This window comes from Amphibalanus amphitrite, unplaced genomic scaffold (assembly GCF_019059575.1).
Source record: "Amphibalanus amphitrite isolate SeventyFive unplaced genomic scaffold, NRLGWU_Aamphi_draft 000475F_arrow, whole genome shotgun sequence".
NCBI classification, from domain to species: domain Eukaryota; kingdom Metazoa; phylum Arthropoda; class Thecostraca; order Balanomorpha; family Balanidae; genus Amphibalanus; species Amphibalanus amphitrite.
Genome location: NW_024881969.1, coordinates 250,270 through 272,996, shown reverse-complemented (window position 1 = coordinate 272,996; position 22,727 = coordinate 250,270). Strand labels below are relative to the sequence as shown.

Here is a 22,727-nt window from a genome sequence, read left to right as displayed (position 1 = left end):
CTGTGCTCGGTGGGCGCCATTCTTACGTGCCGATTTCATTGTCTAGTTGACATTCTAGCGACCCTCTCCGTGCTTGCCAACTCAGGAACGTACCTATTGTTCGGGATAGATGTCTTGTTGGGGTCGTGACCGAGGGCTCAGGCCGTGGTAATTGATAACGAAAGTCGGCGGCGGCTCGGTAATGGTTTCCAGCTTTGCCTCCCGTTTTGCTTTTGCGCATTGAGGCTTTGAGAGTCCGAGGACATCCTCAGAATTAAGAAGAGGCGACTCCATCTACGAGATCTGTGTTCAAGACTGCTCGTACCTATCGCTGGCAATCTCTGAAATATCTCCCCTTGGTTGCTCTGTTGGTATCTGTATTTGGCAACGACTTGGTACGGATTGGCCGGCCTGACCCGGTTTTCGTAGCCAGCGAGGGCGGCCTGCCAGAGGCCCTGACCCCGCCATTAGAGTCGGCCATTGCCGTTTTTGTGGGTGGCCATCTTCCCATCTTCCACACGCATATTGCGCCGGGGAGAGTGGGAGATAAGACGCAGGAAGAGGGATAGAGAGACACACGAGAGACGGAGAGAGACACGGTCACATCGACTGAGACAAACAGAGTGCGCACGCACCGTCCATCGGCTGTGTGCGTGTGTGTACCGCCGTCGCCGTCACGCGCTCGGTCCGTGCGTGTGTGACTGTTATATCGGCCCGGGCCTCCGGTCGCGTGCAGATCTGTCCAATGATGGCATATAGCGTCAGTGTCACTGACGGTGCTACACGATGGAACTCGCCGACGCGGTGGTCATCGTCGCCAGTCGATGGAATGTATCTGTCTAACAGCTATTTGATAACCTGCAAAATTTTCTGCAACCTCCCCTAGCCATTTTACTGCATCGTTTCGCTTAGAAGCCGGATTGAGTCTGTTGCCTACTCTGTTTTCCGACTACCTGTGCCCATACGAGCCCGAACTGTGCATCCCCTGTCCCCACTCTTAATGGCCTCTCCGTCCACGCTGTTATTCCCGGCATCTTCGACGCTACCCTGCTTAATCCTCTTTGCCCCCCCCCCCCGCCCCCTTGTATCTTACCTGTCCCATCTTCTCTGACATACCTACGCCTTCCCCTCCCCATAACTACCTACGTCTTCCCCGACCCCGTCCGCTCCCTTCTCCCATTGGAAGCCGCCACGGCGTGCCGGACGGGCGCTGAGCCGATATCCGGGACTCGTGGCTGGTCCTGATGATCGCGTGTCACACGGGTGGGGAGCGGGCCCGGCGCGGGGGAGGGAGGGGCGCGTGCCGCCCGGCACCGCCACCTGCCCGTCTGTCGGTGCCGGCACCGCGCGGCCCGCCGGTGGTCGCCGCGGCCGGCACGGCACTATCGGGCTGCGTTTTATCGGCCGTTGGTCCGATAGTGGCCGGAGCAGGACGCGCATCGTGTCTGTTGGGCTGTTTGTGAGTGGAGGTGTGCACGGTGGCAGCTCCGGGGATTGGCGGAGAGAGACGTTGGAAAGACGCCACGGACTGGTGTGGTGTTTGGGCTGTGAGGAGAGGAACAGTGGACGAGTGGTGTCTGCAACTAGTGAAGCAGAGGAACGGTCGTTTTCTCCCAGTGTGAACTCCACGATGTTTCCTCGTGGTGTATGGTGACCTGTCTCTGGTGGTCTTCCCACGCTGGTCTTCCTCCCGTTCGAGTGGTGTCGTCTGAATCGTGCTTGGTCTGAGTGACGGACCACACCAAGCCGCAGCCATGCTGGGATTCGACCGCGCCATGGCCGACCCGGAGCTGCTGGATGTGGTGGCCGAGTCAGAGCGACACGCCGAGGACGGAGACGCCTCCTCCATCGGTGCGCTGGTCTCCTCTTGGCTGGGGCTGACCAGTAGCGAGCCGGCTGTACTGCAGCTGGAAGACGAAGCCGCCGCGGAGGACTCGAGCGCCGCTCAGCCTCGGCGTCACGAGCTGTCTGACATCACCGAGCTGCCAGAGATCCCAGAACAGCCTGAAGAGACTTCCACAGAGGTGGAGGGGGACGGGACGCCGACTGGGGTGTCTGAAAAGGTAGCAGCGGCGACGGCACCGGAGTCTACAGAGGCTAAACCGACGACTCCGGGCGGCTCCACGACGGCGACGTCGCCGACGTTTCGTGAGCGACTGGCCAGTCTGTTCAGTCGGCTGCAGTCGCCGTCGGCTGTGTCCCCGTCGGTGATCGAACTACCGACCGGCGAGCGGCCGAGGTCATCCTCGGGCCCTGCCGCTGCCGACCGGCGAGCCTCAGCAGCCTCACGCCTCTCACTGGACGAGTCGGACGCAGCCATCCCTCCCCCGAGCTACACACTAGGCCGGCCGGACCCGATCCTGCTGAACCCTGGCCTGCTGCCGCTGGTGGAGAGTCCGCAGCTGTCTCAGCCGGCGCCGGAGCGACTGGAGCGGCGCAGACGGTCCGGCGTCACCGCGGCGCCCGTCCACGGCGCCCTGGAACTGCAGCAGCTCAAACACAGTCAGTACGGGCCGCGCCGCGCCAGCACACCCTTCTGGAAGGGGCGGGCGCGCGCGGACGATGTCGGCCGGTTCTGACGGCCGCTTAACGGTAGAGGTAGCAGTGTGCTTGGGAGCGGGTGGGTCTGTAAATACCATGTGAGGTGGAGCTGCGTTGTGTCGTCTCTTTGGCCGAGAGATGTCTCGGCTGCCTCCGAACTGTTGATGGTTGTTCCTCGTTTCGTGTTTTGTGGTGTCTTGAGTGAGAGGTGACGTCGACGGTTTGATGAGATCTCCCTTCGGCTTGTGATGGACAACTGTGAGCAACGTTGGCGGCGATAAAACGACCGATTTTAATATAATCTTCGCCAGACATCGCTGTGTCTGAACGGGTAGATTAGCAGGATGAGACGAGTCACAGCGCCTTCCAATTCTGATCGGACACTCTCAGCCATAATTACGCAATCGACTGTCAAAGGACTCTTCAGCGACTTCACATTTCCATCTCTAACACCTCGTAATGCTGTCGTGGTTTGCTAGTCGTATTTTCCCACCATTCATCTTTGGCCTTTTTTATCCTCTTACCACTGTATTCCGTCTCCTGCTAATCCAGAATCCTCCCTTGTCTGTCCCCATGTCACTCTATCACGCTAGGATCCCGTACTTTTCCACTCCATCCCCTTATCACTCCGTCCAGTTCTGTCCTCATACGACTACGTCCTGGCCTATACCGTCTTATCCAGCTGGGATTCTTCCACCTCCCCCCTGAGGTGTGTAAGTGCGCCAAGCCGCTCATCGCTGGTCCGTTACGGGTGTCGGGACCTCTGACCTGACGTAGTCAGCCCGACATTCATCCACCGCCCTCCGCCCACCGCCCCCCGCCCTCTGCTCTCCGCTGTTCGCTCGCCGCCACTCAGCCCGGCCCTGACATCCTGGGAATGCTGTCTTTGAGTCTGTTCATCGAGGATATGTTGGAAGTTAATGGTCGGCAGTGAGCGCGTCTTTGCTAGACGGTTAATCGGAGAAAGGATGGGTTTCAGTGCGACTTGTCGTTTCAATAACTTCTGCTCTCTTCTGGTCGCTTCCGAAGTCTGTCTCAAAAGTACAGATATACCTAAAGACTGTTCTTTCAGCACCAACCGAAATCGATGTGGTCAAGGCGAGTCGACAGTTTCGCACTCCGCCACCTCACGGTGACGCCGAATGTCAGCCACGTGGCTGCTCGGACCGGCGGTGTTATCTCAGAGCACTGCGATAACGCCCGGTGACATTCCTTCTGGCACCTGCATTGTGGCCGACTGTTTGAATAGCCGGCCGGCGACCACTCGGGGCCGAGCCGCCACTGACGGACAATGCCGGCAATCGCGCCGACACCGGGACCGAATGGCCCACTTCCGGCCGGCGCTCCACCTGTGATTGCCGGTCGGGTCAAGAGGCCGACGGACGAGTCCGCCGGACAATTCGCCCGTCAGGTGATGGGACAGCCCATTCTGCCCGGACAGAGGGCCGTAATGGACAGCGGTGTTGTGGTAATGACACATTTATTAGCGAAATGGCATGGGGTCAGTTGCCGTGGCTCTTATGTCGTTTTCTTTTCTTGCGAGCGTCGCAGGTGTTGCATAGCTTTTCTTGCTCTTTTTTTTGTTCCATTGCTACTGTTGCCATGTTGTTTTTCTTTCGTTGTCGCTATTCATTATTACGGTCGTTATGTTGCGGTTGTCTTCTGAAAGCATTGCTTGTTCCTGCATGCCTGATATCATCTTGCCTTTATTTTCGGTTGGGTCGCTAGAGGAAATGGTAAATTTCTATAAGCTAGAAGCTCCCATGGCGGCATGACTTTGACGATTCCGTATTGACAATTTTTATGTGGACGTGGTTGTCTATTCTGTTCATTCTAATAAGGTACACGTATCATTCAGTTTGTACCACGACCGATTCTGCTTATTCCGAATTTATAATTGGTTTCGGTTTATTTTCACTCGCCGGTCATCTGTGTCCTATTTCTCTACCAGTCATCCCATTAGCCGGTGTGTTGTGTGTCACACTGGGGCCCCGCCACAGGTGTTTACCAGATGTATTAACTATGTGTTGTCCCTCCCCTGCACCACACATGCTACCACCAGCGTCCACAGCTGCCGGTCATAGGTGGGGTTTCAGGGCTGGTGTATCATAATGTATCCGCCCTACACACGTCTGTGATGAGCTGGAGAACTTTTGTCTTCCCGCGAAAGATGCCGCCATTCACTGCTATTGTCTTCTTGGTCATTCACTCTCGCTGTCAGATTTCTTTTGTTTATGTCTCGGAGTTGCGCACCATTTCTGACCGGATCTGTCCAGCACCATACACCAATACTGTGGAGTCGGATCTGGACCGTTCTGACCTCACCCGCGCCGCTTTGTGACCTCACCTGACCCCACTCTGACCCCGTCTCCTGTCTGTCGCCAGGCGCTGAGCCGAGCGCCGAGCAGCTGGAGGGCGGCCCAGCGGACGGCAGCGGTATGCCAGCCATCAGACACAAGAGCGTCGAGTATGTGGGCATGTTCGAGTACAAAAAGGAGGACGAGGAGCTACTCATTCGCAGCCTCATATTCGGTGAGTAATAGCAGACTCTCATCATCGCTGGTCATCGCTGTTGGTGGGATAACTCTCAAATTCCCACATCCGTTCACTGTCGCCCTTCAAGAACTTAGATACATGTTAAGTGTAAACGTGCAGATGTCGATAGAGGACAGTGCTTTGTCTATCGGTTATTTCTGTTAAACTATCGCTGTTTCCAATAAAGCTGTTTTTGTTGGTCGTTTTTGCGCGGTCCGTATCAGTAAATCCCCCGATAGCATGTACGCCCGGCCAGCCGTATGGTATCGCTCCCCGTCACACAGCCCCTACCTGTCTCTGTGCTGTCCGTCGCCTCCGCTGGACAACGGTGACGTCCAGCCCCAGCGGGACCGGACCGATACCATAACGGGCGCATTGCATCAGCCGGCGCATATCATCTCGAATCGATAGCGTAGCAGCAAAAATGTATTTTGCCCCTCTGCAATGAGTTCAGCAGTGCTGGGGTCACGCGGCACTTGACATGGGTATGCCAGCCATATTTGGTCCAATGCCTGCCTTAGAAGCGGCGCTCGGCCCTCGTTGCTCGGGACTGGTCTGCCGGCCACATTTGGTCTGACGACCACCATCGATACATTCACTGCAACTCGCTATTGACATTCATCATGTTTCATATTATCATGGCATGCATACATCGGGGACCGATCCCTAACCTCAGCTATCCACCACAGTCCAAAAACGGCTGCGACAGCGCTACCTAGTACCGTCAGTGATTCTCAAACGCCCCGCCCTTCCCCGCTCTCCCGCAGACCTGCGGCCGAAGACTGCCGCGGTGCTGCTGCCCGGCCTACCAGCCTACATCCTCTTCATGTGTATCCGGCACACGGACCTGGTTAACGACGACGAGAAGGTTCGCCGCCTGCTGACGGCCGCCATCAACGGCGTCAAACGGGTGGTGAAGAAGCGTCGCGATGACGTGGAGACGCTCATCATGTGGCTGGCCAACGTGTGCCGCCTGCTGCACAACCTCAAACAGTACAGCGGCGACAAGGTGAGGGCTGCATCGAAGAGCTTGGGATGAGATATGTCTTGTAAAGGGAGGTGGACGGGTACGTGCACTGTAGTCTTCACGGCTGCTGGCGCTGGCAGGTGTTTGGAGAGCCAGTGGTTGTTGGTAAACCTGGGATGGGTCACCATATATTAAAGATAGAAAGACAAATAATGCGTTTCCTTGTGTGCCTGGAATGTGTGATAAATTCTTGAATCCATATTTGTTGAATACATCATAATGATGGGAAGAGCATACTGATGACCCTTTGACCCGTCTATCCGTCTCTCCCTGCCGTTTCATCCGTCCCATCCAGCTTGCTGTGACGGCCTTGCTGTCCCTCCTGTCCCTCTGACCGATAACCCTCCATGTTGCCAGGCGTTCCAGTCTGAGAACACAGAGAAGCAGAACGAGCAGTGTCTGAAGAGTTTCGACCTATCCGAGTACCGGCAGGTGCTCTCCGACGTCGCTATGTGGATTTACCAGGTGAGCTGTTCGGTTCAGATATACCAGGTGAACTGTATGGGATCAGGACTTGTAGAATGGGGCTGTATGGGTCAGAAATACCAAGTGGGAGAGGGAGTTATCGGTTAGATATACCCTGTGTGCTGTTATGATCGAAAATACAAGATGCGTTGTGTGGGTTAGTTCTCGAGGATGGGCTGTATGGGTCAAATACATTAACCAGGGTGAGGACAGGATATATCAGGTGGTCAAATGTACCAAGTGGGTCAGAAACGTCAACGTGTCATATGCCAGGACTTGGGCTGCGCTGAATTTTCCTACCCTGACTCAGCAGTTCCCTATGTCGTGTATCAGTGTCCGCTGTGTCTGTTTGCCGGGCCCGTACACCAGCGATCCCATGGGCTCTTATTGCCGCGATGGCCGGCTGTTGGTCGCCTGAGCTGATAATGACCAGGAAGGTCATGGTGACATCAGTGTGTTTGTCGTGTGCCCGCGATCGCCGGGGAGGCGCGATATTGGCGCCGACCTGACCCTACATTGGTTGGAGCTGGTCTGGGTTCCTGATATGACCAATTGACCATTCAGCACCAGGGCATGTCCCAAAGCTTGTCATAGAACGGCAGGAAGAGTGTGTTGAAGCGTAATACTGGTCCTGTCTCCCCTCCCCATCTGACCCTTGTCGTCCCCTGTTCCACAGCTGGTGATATGTAAAGCAGCTGGAGGTCGAGCCTGTCCAGCCAGTGGGGCCCTTCTGCCCCTCCCTGTCTGACCTCTCCCCTCTCCCTGTTCCACAGCTGGTGATAAAGCAGCTGGAGGAGCGGGTTCAGCCGGTGGTCGTCCCGGCCGTGCTGGAACACGAGGCGATTGCCGGCCTCACGGGCCGACCGGCCGGTATCCGCGGCCGGGCCGGCTCCTCGGCCCGTCAGCTGGAGTCACCAGTGAGCAGCGAGGCGGCGCTGGACGCCCTTCACAGCAGTCTGAAGAAGATCCACCGCACCCTGGGCGAGCTCGGAGTCGACCCCGAGATCACCGCGCAGATCTTCAAACAGGTGAGAGCTGGGGAGGGATTGGGGAGGGATCGGTGTGTGGAGTGGACTGTTTATCAATATTATACTCTGATATGCGGTACAACGCGAGTTTACTGCGTGAACTTTCTATGTAGTTTTTATGTAGGTAATTGTTCGGTTGGCCAGCGAATTCCGATAGTGGAGTTATAATTGACGCTGTATATCATGTCAGGAGTGTTCGTGTGTCTGAAGCATTGATTGCGTGGCATTAACCTTATAACACTGGCACGTCACATTCTCAATTCCTCGTGCTTATGGTTAGGCAATTGTCACGCCGTCTATTGATCTATATTCCGTTGTATCGTTAGGAGTATTACATTCGTAATTCGCACTACTTATCAGAGTCATAAAGTCGTTTATTGATATTCATGTCGATGTGTCTTGTAAGCGCTTATAGAACATCAGCGTTGACGTTTGCGTTTGATCGCAGTTTCGATCACTGTGTTCGCGATGTCTGACCAACGTCTCCCTTCCTCTGCACGCAGCTATTCTACGCGATCTGCGCGCACTCCCTCAACAACCTGCTATTGCGGAAGGAGCTGTGCCACTGGACCAAGGGCATGCAGATTCGCTACAACCTCTCCCATCTGGAGCAGTGGTGTCGCGACAACCGGCTACACGTAAGGAGACGAGAGGGTCGCTGGGAGGGACAGGAGGGGTCTGCTAGGAAAGGAGTTATGTCTGTTTGTAGCTGGGCGACGACAACCGTAACGAACTGGCTACATGTACGGGGAGAGGAAAGAGCGGGTTGGGACGCTGGGTATTTGGAAGTCTTCTGGGCGAGGAGTAACGTCGTTTTGTTGGTATACCGCACAGATCAGTGAGGGGCGGGTGCAGGCTCCACATGCTCAGTGTTACTTAGTTTTGCTGTTTGTCGTTCGATGAAGCCACCCTGTCGTCTCGTTTTGCGTTGGAGTGTTATGTGACGCTGTGGTTTGTCCGTTAGGACCCGGAGACGGGCGTCATGGACACGCTGCAGCCCATCATCCAGGCGTCCCAGCTGCTGCAGGCGCGCAAAACAGAGGAGGACGTGGCGAGGGTCTGCGACATGTGCGACAAACTCACCACGCCGCAGGTTAGTAGTGAAGGGACGACAAACTCTATTCTAAGGATAGATATTAAAGCCACAGGTCATGGAAGAACACATATGATGACCAGTGATTATGTTAAATGGTACAAAATTCAAAAAGTACGTGAGACATACACGCCTTGCGAGACACACCGCCTGTAGTGACGTGCAGGAAAGGTTTTTTGTTGATTTTTGTGATCGCTCTTCAATAATCTGGTACTGGTACGAGAAAACGAAACGATTATGTTATTGTTCCGTATAGGAAAACCTAAAAGATTGATCATGTGTCGTACACGTGTACTGGTACAAGACTCGCAGACAATACGCAGCATCGGTTGACCGGTGGCTGACTTGTCCTCTTTCATTCACCCGCAGATCATCAAGATCCTGAACCTGTACACTCCTGACGAGTACGAGGAGCGGGTACCGATCAGCTTCATCAGGAAGGTGCAGGAGCACCTGCAGCAACACCGCGACCCGGAGACGGACGGATCGGTTAGTGTGGGTAGGGGAGGGAGGTTCTGTCAGTCCGGGAGGGGTGGTGGATGGAAGGGAGGGATCTGTCAGTGCAGGAGCACCTGCAGCAGCACCGCGACCCGGAGACGGACGGATCGGCTAGTTCGGGAGGAGGAGGGGTGTAAGGGAGAGGGAGGAGCGACTGAGGCTGACTAAGGAGAGGGTAGGAAGCGACCGGTCAGTCCGGGAGGGAGCAGGTGGGAGAAGAACCAGGTGATACCAAGACAAGGAGGGAAGGATCGCTGGAGTGGGATACATTTTTGCTTTGTTTGGGATGCTGGTGGGAGTTTCTGTTTGGCATGCTCACTTCATTTCCTTACTCAAGTAGACCACCCGTCGATTTATGCAAAGTTGATTATTATGTGTGACTAGCTTAACGTGTCTTATTGTCTATTTGCGTTTTCTGTGTTGCTGAATTTGAAAGCTCTGCTTCCCTGCCTGCTCCCGACCTACCGTCCTTTTTCTGACCTCGACTTTGTTCCCCGTCAGGCGCGACTGCTGATGGACTCCAAGTTCGCGTTCCCGGTGCGGTTCCCGTTCAACCCCTCCAACATTCGACTGGAGGACATCGAGATACCAGACATTCTCAAACTGCCCATGCTAAAGAAGTTGTGAGTGACTCGTGTGTGAGTGTGGGTCGGTCGGCCAGAGCGACTGTTTACAGACTCGGCAGCTTGTCACGGGACTGCGGCAATGGCAGCAGCAGCTGCTGCTGGTTAACTTCGTTTGAGACGCAACATTCCGTGCTCGGTCATATCATAGGTGGCGTGTGCGGTGCCGGACGGGCGTTTTACACCGTGCCGACAGTGTCCTTGTTTTGTAGCCGAGGAGGGCTAGCGGGAGCGGGGGAAATTTGATGATGTTTGAGACCAAACAGGCCAATGATCCGGGTAGGCAACTATTTATACCTATTTATGTTCCTTGTTATCGACAGCTTTATCATCGTTTGTTGATTTTGCGCCGGAAATCAGGTGATTATGATCAGTGTGCATGGCTGGCGGGTGTATCTAGAGACTCGTGTCTGACGTTACACTGGGCGCGTCTGCCAACCTATCGTGGGATTTCGGAGCTTACGCTAGTGTCTCGTTCCGCGAGACTCGCCGTCTGGCTTCCTGGGCCGTCAGACCGACTGGAGGGGCCACATGGACCACCTCTCGACCCAGTGAGGTTTCAGTCTACCGGCGACGCCGAACTCGTGGCCCAGCGCTCGCTGCCAGGTCCGTTTTACCCCCGTGTCTGTCCGTGCGGCGCCCCGCGGTCGGCGCCGCGTTCAATGAGACATTCCTCTCAGATGTGATAGCTGCCGCAGGCGCGGAGGCGGTACCACGGTCTACTTAGTGCGTCTACTTACGGAGGGCGCTGGCCGTCGAGTCGGGTGTTCTGGAGCTCGGCGAGTGGCGAGGTGTGAGATTATTGTGCGATGCGCTGTAGTCGCAATATACATGTGCTATGCGGAACAGTAGAACGTGTGTTTGGTGGAGCGAGAGAAGTGAAGCATTTGCAGCGTTAACCTGAGCAATGAGCATCAACCTGCAAACTTGAACAAATGTCACGCTTCAGTCATATAGGGACCGAGTCCTAACACGTCACGTCACTGTGCTGTCCTTGACGGACCTTGTCTGAGAGTCACGCCATCGAAACAGACGCTCAGTCAGCAGACGCATGTTCGTTACAACTCGTGGCGTGGTATCTCAGTGCGAGAGCCTCGTGCACTTGAAGTGTCTGCCAACCTCGTGATAAACTCGCGCAGCTACTTTTTCAGTGCGTATCCGGTGATCCATTCGACCGAAACATCTGGACGTGCTCATATGCCGATGTTTATTTGGATGGTGGTCGTTTATTTATAAGTCGTTCAAAAGTCATCAAGTGATTTTTCACATACCGTTTTTACGTAGTGCATCAAGCAAAATGGGATAGAGTATGAACGTAAGTGATCTTCACATCAATCCTGTAGCCATTAATAGATACAATCGCTAATGGTCCATCTACGTATATTTGCACCAAATCATTCTACCGTAACAATTCGTAACGTCACCGTGACTCCGGTCCGCACTGTGTCCTGTCCTCTGATTGGTCCCTGCCGTCCGCCCTGTACCAATCAGAGGCCAGAGGTCAGACGGAGCACTTTGTGCCGGTGGTGCTCGTAGTTTAGGGAGTGGGGGCGTCTCGGAACCGGGTCTGGCAGTACTCCTCCTCTGGAACAGGCAACAGGCAGCAGATCAGCCAGCGGGAACGACAGCAGGGCCAGTCAGGTGAGGTCATACGGGCAGTACCCGTCTTTCTTAATTGAAGTAAAACTTTTCAGCGTATGCCGTATGGAAGCACTAGCAAACTTACGGGGTAATTGATATTGAAACGATCAAAAACTATTTTTTAAGTGTTATGAAACGGGAAAATTAAAACCAAGATGGCGTCACTTCAATTGTCCGCTCACGCGGCGTATCGCCCCCTGGCACCGACCCCGTCCCTGGAAGTATCGGACATGGGTGAGGGCGCGATGTAGCCTGTCCTCTACGGCGGCGGAAGGGGAGGGGTACTCTCCTCGTCCGGGGTCGGCCAACTGACCTGTCTTGCAGCCGACGGTGTAGTAGTCGCCGACCAGTCCGGGCCGGCACAGACACCGGTAGCTGCCCAGTGTGTTCAGACAGTACACCCGCGGGCTGCGGCACTCGTTCGCTTGACGGCACTCGTCCACGTCTGCGGGCGGAGAGGGGGTGCGGTCAGGGAGGGGGAGGCGAGGGAGGGGCGGGCAGCGGCTACAGATAGCTTAACCGTGTTCAGAAACAGATTGTTCACATAAATTAAGCTCGCAATTTTCTCGAGTGTTTTGATCTCGAGACTGAGGTCTTAATAGTTGACCTCAAAGAGCGAATGATCACTGCGTCTCAGCTGGGCGGATATTGGAGTACTGACCTACGCAGCGGCGTCCGTTCCACTGCCAGCCGACGGGACACCAGGGTCGGGCCTGGCCGTAACCTGTGGGAGGGGAGGGTCAGAGGTCAGGTCAGAGGTCTAGGCCGGGCCTAGCCGTAACCTGTGGGAGGCGGTGTGTGAGGTCACGACGGGTTCTGAATGTAGTCGGTGGGAGGGGAGATCAGATGTCAGGTCACGGCAGGTCAGATGCCGGGTTATAAGTCGGGTCAGATGAGATGCCAGGTCAGAGGTCATCAGAGGTCATCAGAGGTCAGCTCAGAGGTCAGCTCAGAGGTCAGGTCAAATGTCAGGCAATAGGTCAGTGCGTTGACGGTGACAGACGGTGCAGACTATATCCTGCCGGTGAAGGGTTACCTACATCGATTGAGGAGGAAGCCTGCAAAGTTATCTTGGTAGGCCGCAGCTAAGGACGAGTCGGACGGAGCGTGAACGGAGGATCACAAATGATAAACGATGATGAAGGATAAAACGGTCAACACGAGCCCGAAGGGCGAGATCAGAGCCTTTCAGAGCTCAGTCCCACTCTAGCTCTCCGACCCCCAGGCCCACTACAGCCCGGCGCCCTCCAGCTCCGCCCCGCCCCGGCCCCCAGCCCGCTCCATCCTCCAGCCCCACTCCAGCCCGACATCAGTCACCCCCGCTCCGGCCCGTCAGCCCCACCCCATCCGCTGCCATCCCAATCCCGTCAGCCCGTCAGCCAATACCTGGAGGTCGGAATCTGGGCAGCACCTGTCCGGTCTCAGTGAGGTCCACGGCCGCGGGCCCGTCCAGCAGGGCGCTCCAGCTCCGCGCCGCCAGCCGCTCCCTGGAGACGGCCGCCTCGGCGGCCGCCAGCAGACACAGCACGACCGCACCCTGGCGACACGATATTGCGGGCTTACGTCGTTTGTAAACCAAACGGTATTACGATCACGGTTCCATGACAGATTATGTAGTGCGGGCCCGGTACGATCTCCTGACAAGACCCAGAACCGCCCAGAACGATTCACTCATTATAAGCAAAGTTATATTGATATAGCGCATACTATCGGCAACGGCAAGGGCAACGGGTTTCGATTTCTTCGGCGTATTGCGTAAGTAAAACACTCCACATCTCATGGGCCGGAGCCCGGGGGCAGAGATATCCACTTACCAGCCACCGCTTGATGCTTCTCGCCATGATGCTACTTCAATTTTGGTGGACGGTCGCGCGGCGCCTCACCACGACCAGGACCTCCGGCGGCCGTCTGACCATCCGGCGGCAGTTTCAGCCCGCTCGTTATAGCTCGCGGGCAAATGACTGGTCAGAGGTCACGTTACGCCCCTCCCACGAAAACGAAGCATGTGAAGTTTTTGGCTAATTTTCATCCAAATATTGCCGCAATTGGAGAAATATGGAAGCACAAATAATGAAAGCGATAGTAGCGCAACCGATACATTTCGCGTCTAGGGCTGGTTCACACACCATACATATATATTAAAAACAGATTAAAAGATAAGTTTTCTTTTGTATTAATTTTTTTTAAAATAAATTGATTACAAAAACTAAGGTCACACTAATTCCAACAATTAATGAAAGAAGTTTAAGACAATTTTCCTATAAAAGTTGCATTTTTACACTGCATTTTCCTCAAATTTTCCTGTTGCTGGAGTGTTTTACGTGCAGCTTATGTGAATTGTCTTTTAATTCACTAGATAATACATTTTTGGTTCCCTATTATTATTATTATTAATATCATTTATATTAATATTATAATATCATCAATTTTTTTATCATTTAATTCCTTCCATACTGTTTGGACGACAGATTATCTGCAGGTAGGTTTGTATTTTTTTAAATATGAGTTGTGTGTGCTTTCCGTGAACTGATTCCTAGCATCAGCATGGCAGGATATTTCGGCGAAGTTGGAAGCAGGCAAGGGATAAGACAAATTCAAATTGAAAAATTATCGAATATACGTAAAGTTCTGCACAATCTAGACTGCTTTTGGCTTTAATTTACTTCCAGATTTGTTGACAATTTCCTTTTATGAAAATTGCCAACACTTGTATGCATGTCTTCAAGATATAAATCAAGATGAAATGAATGCAGAAGATCAGATGTGCACAGATCCCAGATGATCAAAAGTGATATTAATATTCTTCAAGAGTGGATTTATGTATTGTGAAAATCATCGCCTATGAAACCTATAAATAATCAATTATCCTTGCATTCCTTTAGAGTTGACATGTCTTAGAAAATCCATCAAAATCCGGCCAGTTTTACCAACAGAAAAATAGCCGCCTGCCGGAATTTTTTGCCTAAAGATCGCTTCACATATGGAGTATAAACTGTAAACCCCTATCCGCTTACATACCCATCACATTTACGTATGTGTAGCAGTCTTAAGGCAAAAAATTCCAGCAGGCGGCTATTTTTCTGTTGGTAAAACTGGCCTCGGATCTATGATCCAGGGGCAGCCGCAGGGATCATGATCTGAGCTGGATCTTGATGGATTTTCTGAGAATGGCAACTCTGAAGGAAGACAACAATGTTAGGTCATTTAGAGGGTTTAGGAGCAATGATTTCCACAATACCATGCTTGAATACCATTTATGGTTATATTTTTTATGTTCGGTCATCTGAGATCCATGCACATGTCTGAATGAATGCCATAGTTATTTGCATCTTGCTTAATACAAAAATACAAAATGGTGGCTGCATCACTTACTGAGTGATATCAGAAAATCACTGCATAATTATTCATTTTTTTCATGCTTCAGTTAGTGATGGGCATGACATGTCTTGTGTGCTTTTCATAGTTAAGTTATTGCTTCTTTCTTCTGAACACTGCTTGTAGCATCACTGAGCACCATGTCAGTCGGGGGAGGTTTGGTCAATCGTTGTCATTTTTAGCACGTGCTATTTTTGTCACACGTGCTAAAAATGACAACGATTCTGCTATTTTTGACAACGATGAGGCCGAGTTCACTCCTCAGCGAGGAAATGAAGATTTTGGAAAGATAAACACTGATTTTGGAAAAGAAGTGCTGCCACCTGGTGCAAGACGAAGAATCCAGCTTTAATATGCCTGTTATTTGTATGGTAGTTTGTTTTGTGGCCTGAAGTTGGAACTTAAAATTGAAGCATCCGAAAATGATCGATATTGATCGAAAACATGATGTTGATGAAAAAAAATAATATTTTAAGTTGAGAGAGGAGGCCGTTTTATCCAGATGCAGTAGTTTACTTCTTGAAATTATTTTTGCTAATGACGGCTGCTAATTATCCCTCATTACATGGCAGTCGTCGTAAGCAAAAATAATTTCAAGAAGTAAACCACCGCATCTGGATAAAATGGCCTCCTCTCTCAACTTAACATATTATTTTTTTCATCAACATCATGATTTCGATCAATATCGATCATTTTCGGATGCTTCAATTTAAAGTTCCAACTTCGGGCCACAAAAAAGGGTATACTTCAACGTTGGACTACCATACAAACAATGGCCATATTAAAGCTGGTTTCTTCTTCTTGCACCAGGTGGCAGCACTTCTTTTCCAAAATCAGTGCTTGTATTTCCAAAATCGTGATTTCCTCGCTGAGGAGTGAAATCGGCTTCATCGTTGCTAAAAATAGCTGATAGCGTTGTCATTTTTAGCACATGGTTGCCAAAAATGGCATGTGCTAAAAATGACAACCATTGACCAAACCTCCCCCAACTGATGTCTGCTATCTTTCTCTTGTTCCGGCTGCCTTGGCTGTTCAGTGTGCGGTTTGTCGCTGCCCTGCACGAGTCCCTGCCTGTGTTTCACTCTCTGTGTCTGAGCGTGCTGTCTGTCTGTCTGTCTGTCCGCAGGCGATGCTGGCTCCTCTGGCGCGGCGGGCCGCCACCGACCTGACCTCGCTGACACGTTTCGTTACAGCCGCCTCCCGCCGACCGTCACACTCCGTCCGACGCGCCGTTGCCACCACCGCCTCCGCAGCCATGGCCGACGACAAGTTCTCACTGCCCGAGCGCTACAAGGGCACTGAAAAAAACATCTGGTACGTGCTATAACTAACTCAGCTATTTGATGTGTTACTCTTTTCTCGCCCTCAATGTGGACACATCCACTTTTAAATGTTACCTATGTTATCCATGTAGCATGATGCTGTCTGTTTGCCTACTTTTTACTAAGTAACGTTGCGACATACTCGTTCGTCTACCTCTCGTCTAACTTAACGTCGAGGAAATCTGTCATGTTTCATCTATCCGACATACGTCAGGGAAGAGTAGATTGATTTATCCGACCCGGGTGTCGTCATAGTAAAGTGAATCGTAACCATCGTCGCAGTTCAGGTTATCGTTACCTACTATCCATCTGTCGTCAGGGTGGAGTTCATCCAGCTGGCTCTGGAGCACAAGCCACTGAACCTGGGTCAGGGTTTTCCCGACTACGGTTGCCCCAAGCACGTGACAGAGGGCCTGGCTGAGGTGATGCACGATCCCAATCTGCTGCTCAACCAGTACACGCGCGGATACGTGAGTACGATAGACGAAAATGGCGAGTGAAAAAATAACCCGTGTAGGTGCGCTTGAGCACTGAGGAAAACGTCTCAGTATTGTTCCGTTGGTAGGGAGCCGTGCGGAGTGCTGCTGAATAAAGGCCTGGCTACACTGTGCGTTTTCTTCGTGCGTTTTTTGCGCGTTTGCGTGTTTTGCGTGATATCGTTCTAGAAAAAAGAACGATATTACGTTTTTATGATGTTTTTCACCTTAAATTTTAGTTACATAAGAGTTATATTAGCTTTTGTATATAACCAAAATAAAAATTATATTGTTTATAACTTTTTTCCTAGAACGATATTACGCAAAACACGCAAACCTGCAAAAACGCACGCAGAAAACGCATAGTGTAGCCAGGCCTTAAATGGATTTTTTACATGACTACATTGTACAAGGAGTAGCTCAGTTAAGCTGTCCGTTTCGCACGTAATTAATTTGCCGACAATGCGCCCCTAACACTAACTACCAAGCAATAAGTTGGTTTTGTCAACGGCTTGGTTAACGGCAGTTGTAATAACTATTCGAACCATTCCCTGTCACGCCTAAGTTCAGCTCAGCGACTCGGCGTGCGGCCTGGTATCGAGAGCACTCCAGCTGAGTATGAGCGTCCCTCGCCTCCTCACGACCTCATTCCCCTCCCCTCCCCGTCCGCAGGGCCACCCGCGGCTGGTGAACGCGCTGGCCAAGCTGTACAGCGGTCTGCTGGACCGAACCATCGACCCGTTCACCGAGGTTCTTGTCTCTCAGGGCGCCTACGGGTGCCTCTATAACGCCATTCTGGGACACGTCAAACCCGGAGATGAGGTGAGGACGGGGCGGGATCGGTTGGGTCCGTGGTGAGTCAGATAGGATAGTCTTTCGGCTGGTGACTGGTGAGAACCTACTATGGACGTCAAACCCCTTGAGGCCCCACTTTTTTGCGATAATTTTTAAATGCGTCAACTCTCGTTGACAATATTCTGGCAATGTGTGTTTCAGAACCTGCCGAAACTTTTATTACTAAGGTATTTTGACGCCAAACGATTATTAAAGGTACTTCTCATTCACTCGTAATGTTAAATTTCACGGAACGAATCCGCTGTTTGGGTAGAGGCTACGCGCTCATGGGGCGGAACCACGTAATGACGTCAGCGCTAAGCTCCGCCCTACCCCTCCGGCGCTCCTTGCCCGGCGACCGGTCACTCGCGTCTCTCGCTCCATTCAGGCTTGATGGTGGGCGGTAGCTGGTAGCGGTAGCGGGCGCTGGTAGATGGCATTTAGAGCAGATGGCGCTGGTGGCGGGGCTCGAGTGTGGCCGAGCGCAAGCCTCTGCCCGGGCCTGAATTGACCTTAACATTACGAGTGAATGAGAAGTACCTTCCATAATCGTTTGGCGTCAAAATACCTTAGTAATAAAAGTTTCGGCAGGTTCTGAAACATACATTGCCAGAATATTGTCAACGAAAGTTGACGCATTTAAAAATTATCGCAAAAAAGTGGGGTCTCAAGGGGTTTGACGTCCATAGTAGTTCACAGCGGGGTGATATGCACATTGAATCTCCGCGTTAGTGGCTGCTCATTTCGTAATTTTTGCATCAGTTTACTTTAACTTGATCAATGATCAATTGATTGGAATTACGGTTATAACAAGGCTATGCCATCACTCCTTAACGTTTAATGAAATGCGATCAGTTTTTTTTTGTGAATCGCATGAGCCGCAGTCCGACCACCCAACCGGCTGTCCCACCGTCTAACCGCCCACCCGGTCCGCGGCAGGTGATCATCATCGAGCCGTTCTTCGACTGCTACCAGCCCATGGTGAAGATCGCCGGCGGTACGCCCGTGTTCGTACCGCTCCGACCGCGCCAGGACGCGGCGGCACGCGCTGACGGCGCCCTCAGCTCTGCTGACTGGGTACTGGACCCGGCCGAACTCCGCGCCGCCTTCGGACCGCGCACCAAGATGATCATCCTCAACACCCCCAACAACCCGCTCGGCAAGGTGTTCACCCGGCCGGAGCTGGAGCTGATCGCTGAGCTGTGCCAGAGTCACAACGCGCTCTGTCTCTCCGACGAGGTGTACGAATGGATGGTGTTCAAGCCTGCCGAGCATATCCGTATCGCCGGCCTGCCGGGGATGTGGGACAGGACCATCACTGTGGGATCGGCCGGTAAAACGTTCAGCGTCACCGGCTGGAAGCTCGGCTGGGCCTACGGACCGGCGAAGCTGATGCACAACTTGCAAGTGGTCCACCAGAACACGCTCTACACGTGCTCCACACCGCTACAGGTGGGTTCAGGTGCGGTGGGTAGTGGGGTGCCTAGTGGGTTCGGGTCGCTCATGGCGAATTAATAGTGTGAACGGTAGTTAGAGGATGGGTTGGCCAGTCAAATGTCGAAACAGGGATTGAACCGAATAGTTTATAAATTGGGAAGCTCGTCACTTTCACTTTACAATCATGAAGTTACTTACCACCATGAAAACTGATTGTACTCTGAATTCTGATTGTACTCTGACGTCCCTTGGTCCTGACCACCCTCAGGAGGCGCTGGCGCGCTCGTTCGAGCACGAGATGTCGCTGATGGGCTCGCCAGAGTGCTACTTCACCTCTCTGGCCAATGACGAGCTGCGGCCCAAGCGCGACTACATGGCCCAGTTCCTGACCGACTGCGGCATGAAGCCAGTTATCCCCGAGGGAGGATACTTCATGGTGGCCGACTGGACGTCACTCGGTCAGTGACCGTGGAGGGGTGATTTGTTTAGGCTGAGATATGTGGGGTTATTGAGTCAAATGATACTGTTGAATGGTAGATCCCCTACTTGCTAGCCTACCTGTGGCTCCCTTGTCACTAGGATACTTGCCTTCTCTCGGGCTAATTGTACCCTCTACATTCTACGAAAGGAAATGGAGGGCTAAGCTCGTTATTTGGGATTGTTTCCCAGTGAGGAGCTACAAGATATCCCGGCGAGTTCCTACCCCGTTTTCAGCGCTCATGTTAGTTATGATGAACATTCCCTGATTATGTCCATCCGAGTCCTCTGCAGTCTGCCAGCCCTTTGATGTTTGCCCCTGCGTTCCTCCGCAGATAAGAGCAAGATCGACCTGAGTCCGTACACGCCCGGTAAGCCGGACGACCACCGGTTCGTGTACTGGCTGGTGCACCACCACAAGCTGCAGGGCATCCCGCCGTCGTCCTTCTACTCGGCAGAGCACAAGAAGCTGGCCGAACACTACATCCGCTTCTGCTTCATCAAGGTGGGTCCGCACTCCGCCAGCTATGGCTGATATCACGCCACGATGCAGGAGGGGGCTCAGTGTCGCGGCTCCTGCGGCTAGATAACATGTTTCAATTTTGCAACACCATCAGCTCAGTTCCCGGTAATTTTTATGCATCATGTTCATATGGTAAATATTTTACACTACAGTTCCATAGAAAAGCTCCGCCGTCCTGGCTTGTCGTTAGTGATAGATCAGAGTTTTGGCTTAGGGGATGACGTAACAAATCTCAATAATCCGTGCTTCCTTTCCAGGACGACAAAAACCTAGAGAAGGCAGAGTCTATTCTGAAAGAGCTGAAGAAATCGATGGAATAGTGAACCCTACTTACACGGCCTTGAGTGGACCCATCGCGGGATCGCAGGTACTGCCCAGGCTTGACGCTGCCATCGTTAGAGGGGCGGCCTTGCCATACTGTCAGCCAACTGACACGGATGTGTAGCTTGTGGAGATGGTTTGGTCCTCTAGAAGATGACGAACGCATATTATCCCTTCACCTCGGTTGATGATCTGCGCAACACAGGATGACCTATATGTTGTCTTTCGTTCGTCATTTCTGTGCCGGGGCACGAGCCCATATTACGTTCAGTTCTGCCCTATAGTGGGGTAGAAACGGTGCTTTTGTGCCTTCACTGGCAGAACAGTGTAGCACCAGTCATCGGTTGCTGGATCGTTAGTCCAATGTTAACACATTGTTGTCTCTGGCTCTATAATTTGGGCTGGGTACGTTTTTATTACAAAGTCGAGTCCCTGGCATTGTTTGCAAACACTGTTTTCTGTGATGTTCTGTTTTTCGTTATAACTTCGAGAGAGATGAAGTGTATTATTTTTTTCAGTATCATCTGTAAATACGTAAAAAAATTATACAAGACTTAATGTCGTCTCTTGTCAGGCGCAATGTTTATCACCATGCATGTTGGCAGGGACAACTGTGATTTTGTCAGCAAGGAAGTAGCGGATTATGAGAATCGGTGGCTGTTCGTGATAAAGCAGAATAAAATTCGCATGAAAGCTGGACGGTTTGATCACTCCTTACGGACAACCATGGCGTTGAGGCTTCTGGCGTTGACCGTTTCTTTGCCGAACGTTCCTCCGAATCGGAACTGCTGGTTTGGAACATGGCCGCCATACGTCGGCAGCAGGCCCTCCTGAACGCGATAGATCGGGTGTGGGTCCTTCCGCTTGAACATCTGCATTTTACGACGAAGCCTGTCCTGGCCGAGCGCGGGCACTTGGTTCATGATAGCCGGCGACACCCGGGCGCGGTTCAGCGTGAAGTCCTCGTTGGGATCGTGCTGATTGAGCGCGTGGGGGCCGCAGCCCACCATCAGCGACGGGTCGAACTCCTTGCCAATGTCCGGTATGTCCATGGTGCGAATCGGCTCCCGCGTGCAATCCCTCATCTGGTTGTCGGGCGGGTCATAGTCGCGGCTCTTGGTGCTCACCACCACCGGCTTGCAGAAGTTGTGCCGCACCCTGCACTGTTCGTCGGTGAACTTCCTCAGACCGCGGTTGGTGGTGATGGGGAACACGTTTCCGATCACCGGCTGCGTGTTGGGCACAAACCCAGTATACCCCGACATGAAATACTTGCGGGGGTCGTCATTGCCCATAAAGTACGGCGATTCGACAAACTGGAACGGAGCCTGGCGGTCGTACGGACCGGAGTAGGAGCCTCCGCCGGCCGAGCGGAAGCCCTGGTTGTTGCGGCTCCACAGCGGCACCGGACAGTTGGCGTTGAAGCCCGACCGGCCGCCGTTGCACGTGTTCATGGCGGCCAGTGAGTTGGTGAGCTGCCGTTGCTGGCGCGCCTGCGACTGGTTGGTCTCGAAGTCGCGCACGGCCTGCTCGGTGCCGCGCGCGTAGCTCAGGCCGAACACGTTGTCGTAGGCGGGGATGCGGCCCGAGTAGCCGGGTACCATGTTGGTGGTGAGGCGCGGGTAGTTGCAGCCGGAGGAGCGCACCAGAGGGCCGATCTCCGGCTGCCGAAATCAGAAACGCAAAGTTTAAGATAAATGGGGCCAAAAATAAACATCCAATGACAAATATCCATTACAATATTGACGGTCATAGAAACACTCGTCAAGGATACCCCCCTTATGTGCAAAGGCGATTTTAATACGGTTCTAACTAACCGAGTATTATCCATGAATGTACAATGATATTTTTCTTAACGGTATGTTCTAATCAATGGATTATAATCAATGAATTGACAGGAAGGATATTTTTACATTCGAGCAAACCATTCGGTACTTACGTCTTTTCGGCCGACATTGAAGTTGAGAGGCTGAACCAAATTTCCCGAGCCCGGTATGCATGGATCGGTGAGCAATTTGTTTGATGTGTGCCCGAACGTATCGCCGAAGTGGAAGGTAAACCCGGGCACATGACCCTGATACCTGAAAGACACATCTCGTATAAGACAACGAAGGTACAAAAATGATTGAAGGGCTTACACATTGCGCTTCAGGTATTCGCATACGGAATTACTTAAATACAAAATGACAGCCTCCATTGTAGTTTCATTGAGGCTGTCATGAACTTTCAATACAGTTCACTCTACATATACAAAACATTGCTGACACTTACCCTGGAATATAGTGCGGGTCCGGAGTTATCAGAGGGCTCAATTTTCCGTCTTCTTTGCGGGGCGGCATATTTCACGAAAATTTAGTAATTGATTATCGAAATATTGTAATTAAAGCCGTAAACTAAAATTTTGAAGAAATGGACACTGTCAAATTTTGAAGGTATCAAGGCACCTGAAAAACTCAGTCTAATATTTTTCGGCCTGGCTCGTGCTAGTTACTCGGGATTTTCAACTAAGAGCACTTCCAGCCATTCCATAAA

General features: G+C 52.3%; 4 protein-coding genes across 12 annotated transcripts in view; 2 read left to right on the top strand and 2 right to left on the bottom strand.

The window, feature by feature from the left end:
- The window catches only part of LOC122392221 (unconventional myosin-Vb-like), a 62,022-nt gene extending 51,379 nt beyond the window's left edge, over window positions 1–10,643 (top strand). For all 4 annotated transcript variants that reach the window (XM_043386840.1, XM_043386839.1, XM_043386841.1 and 1 more), the window contains 8 exons: window positions 4,906–5,052; window positions 5,823–6,064; window positions 6,440–6,547; window positions 7,321–7,575; window positions 8,079–8,213; window positions 8,540–8,668; window positions 9,038–9,157; window positions 9,668–10,643. In XM_043386840.1, the coding sequence (XP_043242775.1) occupies window positions 4,906–5,052; window positions 5,823–6,064; window positions 6,440–6,547; window positions 7,321–7,575; window positions 8,079–8,213; window positions 8,540–8,668; window positions 9,038–9,157; window positions 9,668–9,793 (1,262 nt within the window). In that variant the 3' untranslated portion in view covers window positions 9,794–10,643. The remainder of the gene's footprint in view (window positions 1–4,905; window positions 5,053–5,822; window positions 6,065–6,439; window positions 6,548–7,320; window positions 7,576–8,078; window positions 8,214–8,539; window positions 8,669–9,037; window positions 9,158–9,667) is intronic.
- A 509-nt stretch (window positions 10,644–11,152) lies between these two features.
- Window positions 11,153–13,439, bottom strand: LOC122392217 (fibrillin-3-like). Its single transcript, XM_043386834.1, has 5 exons — window positions 13,245–13,439; window positions 12,817–12,967; window positions 12,092–12,154; window positions 11,744–11,875; window positions 11,153–11,373 (listed from the first exon to the last, which is right to left on the bottom strand). Exons 1-5 carry the CDS (start codon window positions 13,269–13,271, stop codon window positions 11,327–11,329), a joined length of 420 nt encoding a protein of 139 aa, XP_043242769.1. The 5' UTR covers window positions 13,272–13,439; the 3' UTR covers window positions 11,153–11,326.
- On the top strand, window positions 11,331–20,888 carry LOC122392215 (kynurenine aminotransferase-like). Of its 6 annotated transcripts, none has more exons than XM_043386831.1 (8): window positions 11,331–11,430; window positions 15,999–16,119; window positions 16,447–16,597; window positions 17,276–17,425; window positions 18,377–18,889; window positions 19,143–19,332; window positions 19,687–19,856; window positions 20,132–20,888. In XM_043386831.1, exons 2-8 carry the CDS (start codon window positions 16,061–16,063, stop codon window positions 20,192–20,194), a joined length of 1,296 nt encoding a protein of 431 aa, XP_043242766.1. In that variant the 5' UTR covers window positions 11,331–11,430; window positions 15,999–16,060; the 3' UTR covers window positions 20,195–20,888. The 6 variants fall into 6 exon arrangements, with proteins under 6 accessions (XP_043242766.1, XP_043242761.1, XP_043242763.1 ...); XM_043386826.1 differs by having other exon boundaries at window positions 15,932–16,119; XM_043386828.1 differs by lacking the exon at window positions 11,331–11,430 and adding an exon at window positions 13,537–13,909 and having other exon boundaries at window positions 15,932–16,119.
- On the bottom strand, window positions 20,681–22,659 carry LOC122392216 (protein FAM166B-like). The gene is made up of 3 exons (XM_043386832.1): window positions 22,467–22,659; window positions 22,135–22,276; window positions 20,681–21,859 (listed from the first exon to the last, which is right to left on the bottom strand). Exons 1-3 carry the CDS (start codon window positions 22,532–22,534, stop codon window positions 20,903–20,905), a joined length of 1,167 nt encoding a protein of 388 aa, XP_043242767.1. The 5' UTR covers window positions 22,535–22,659; the 3' UTR covers window positions 20,681–20,902.
- Window positions 22,660–22,727: the final 68 nt, after the last annotated feature.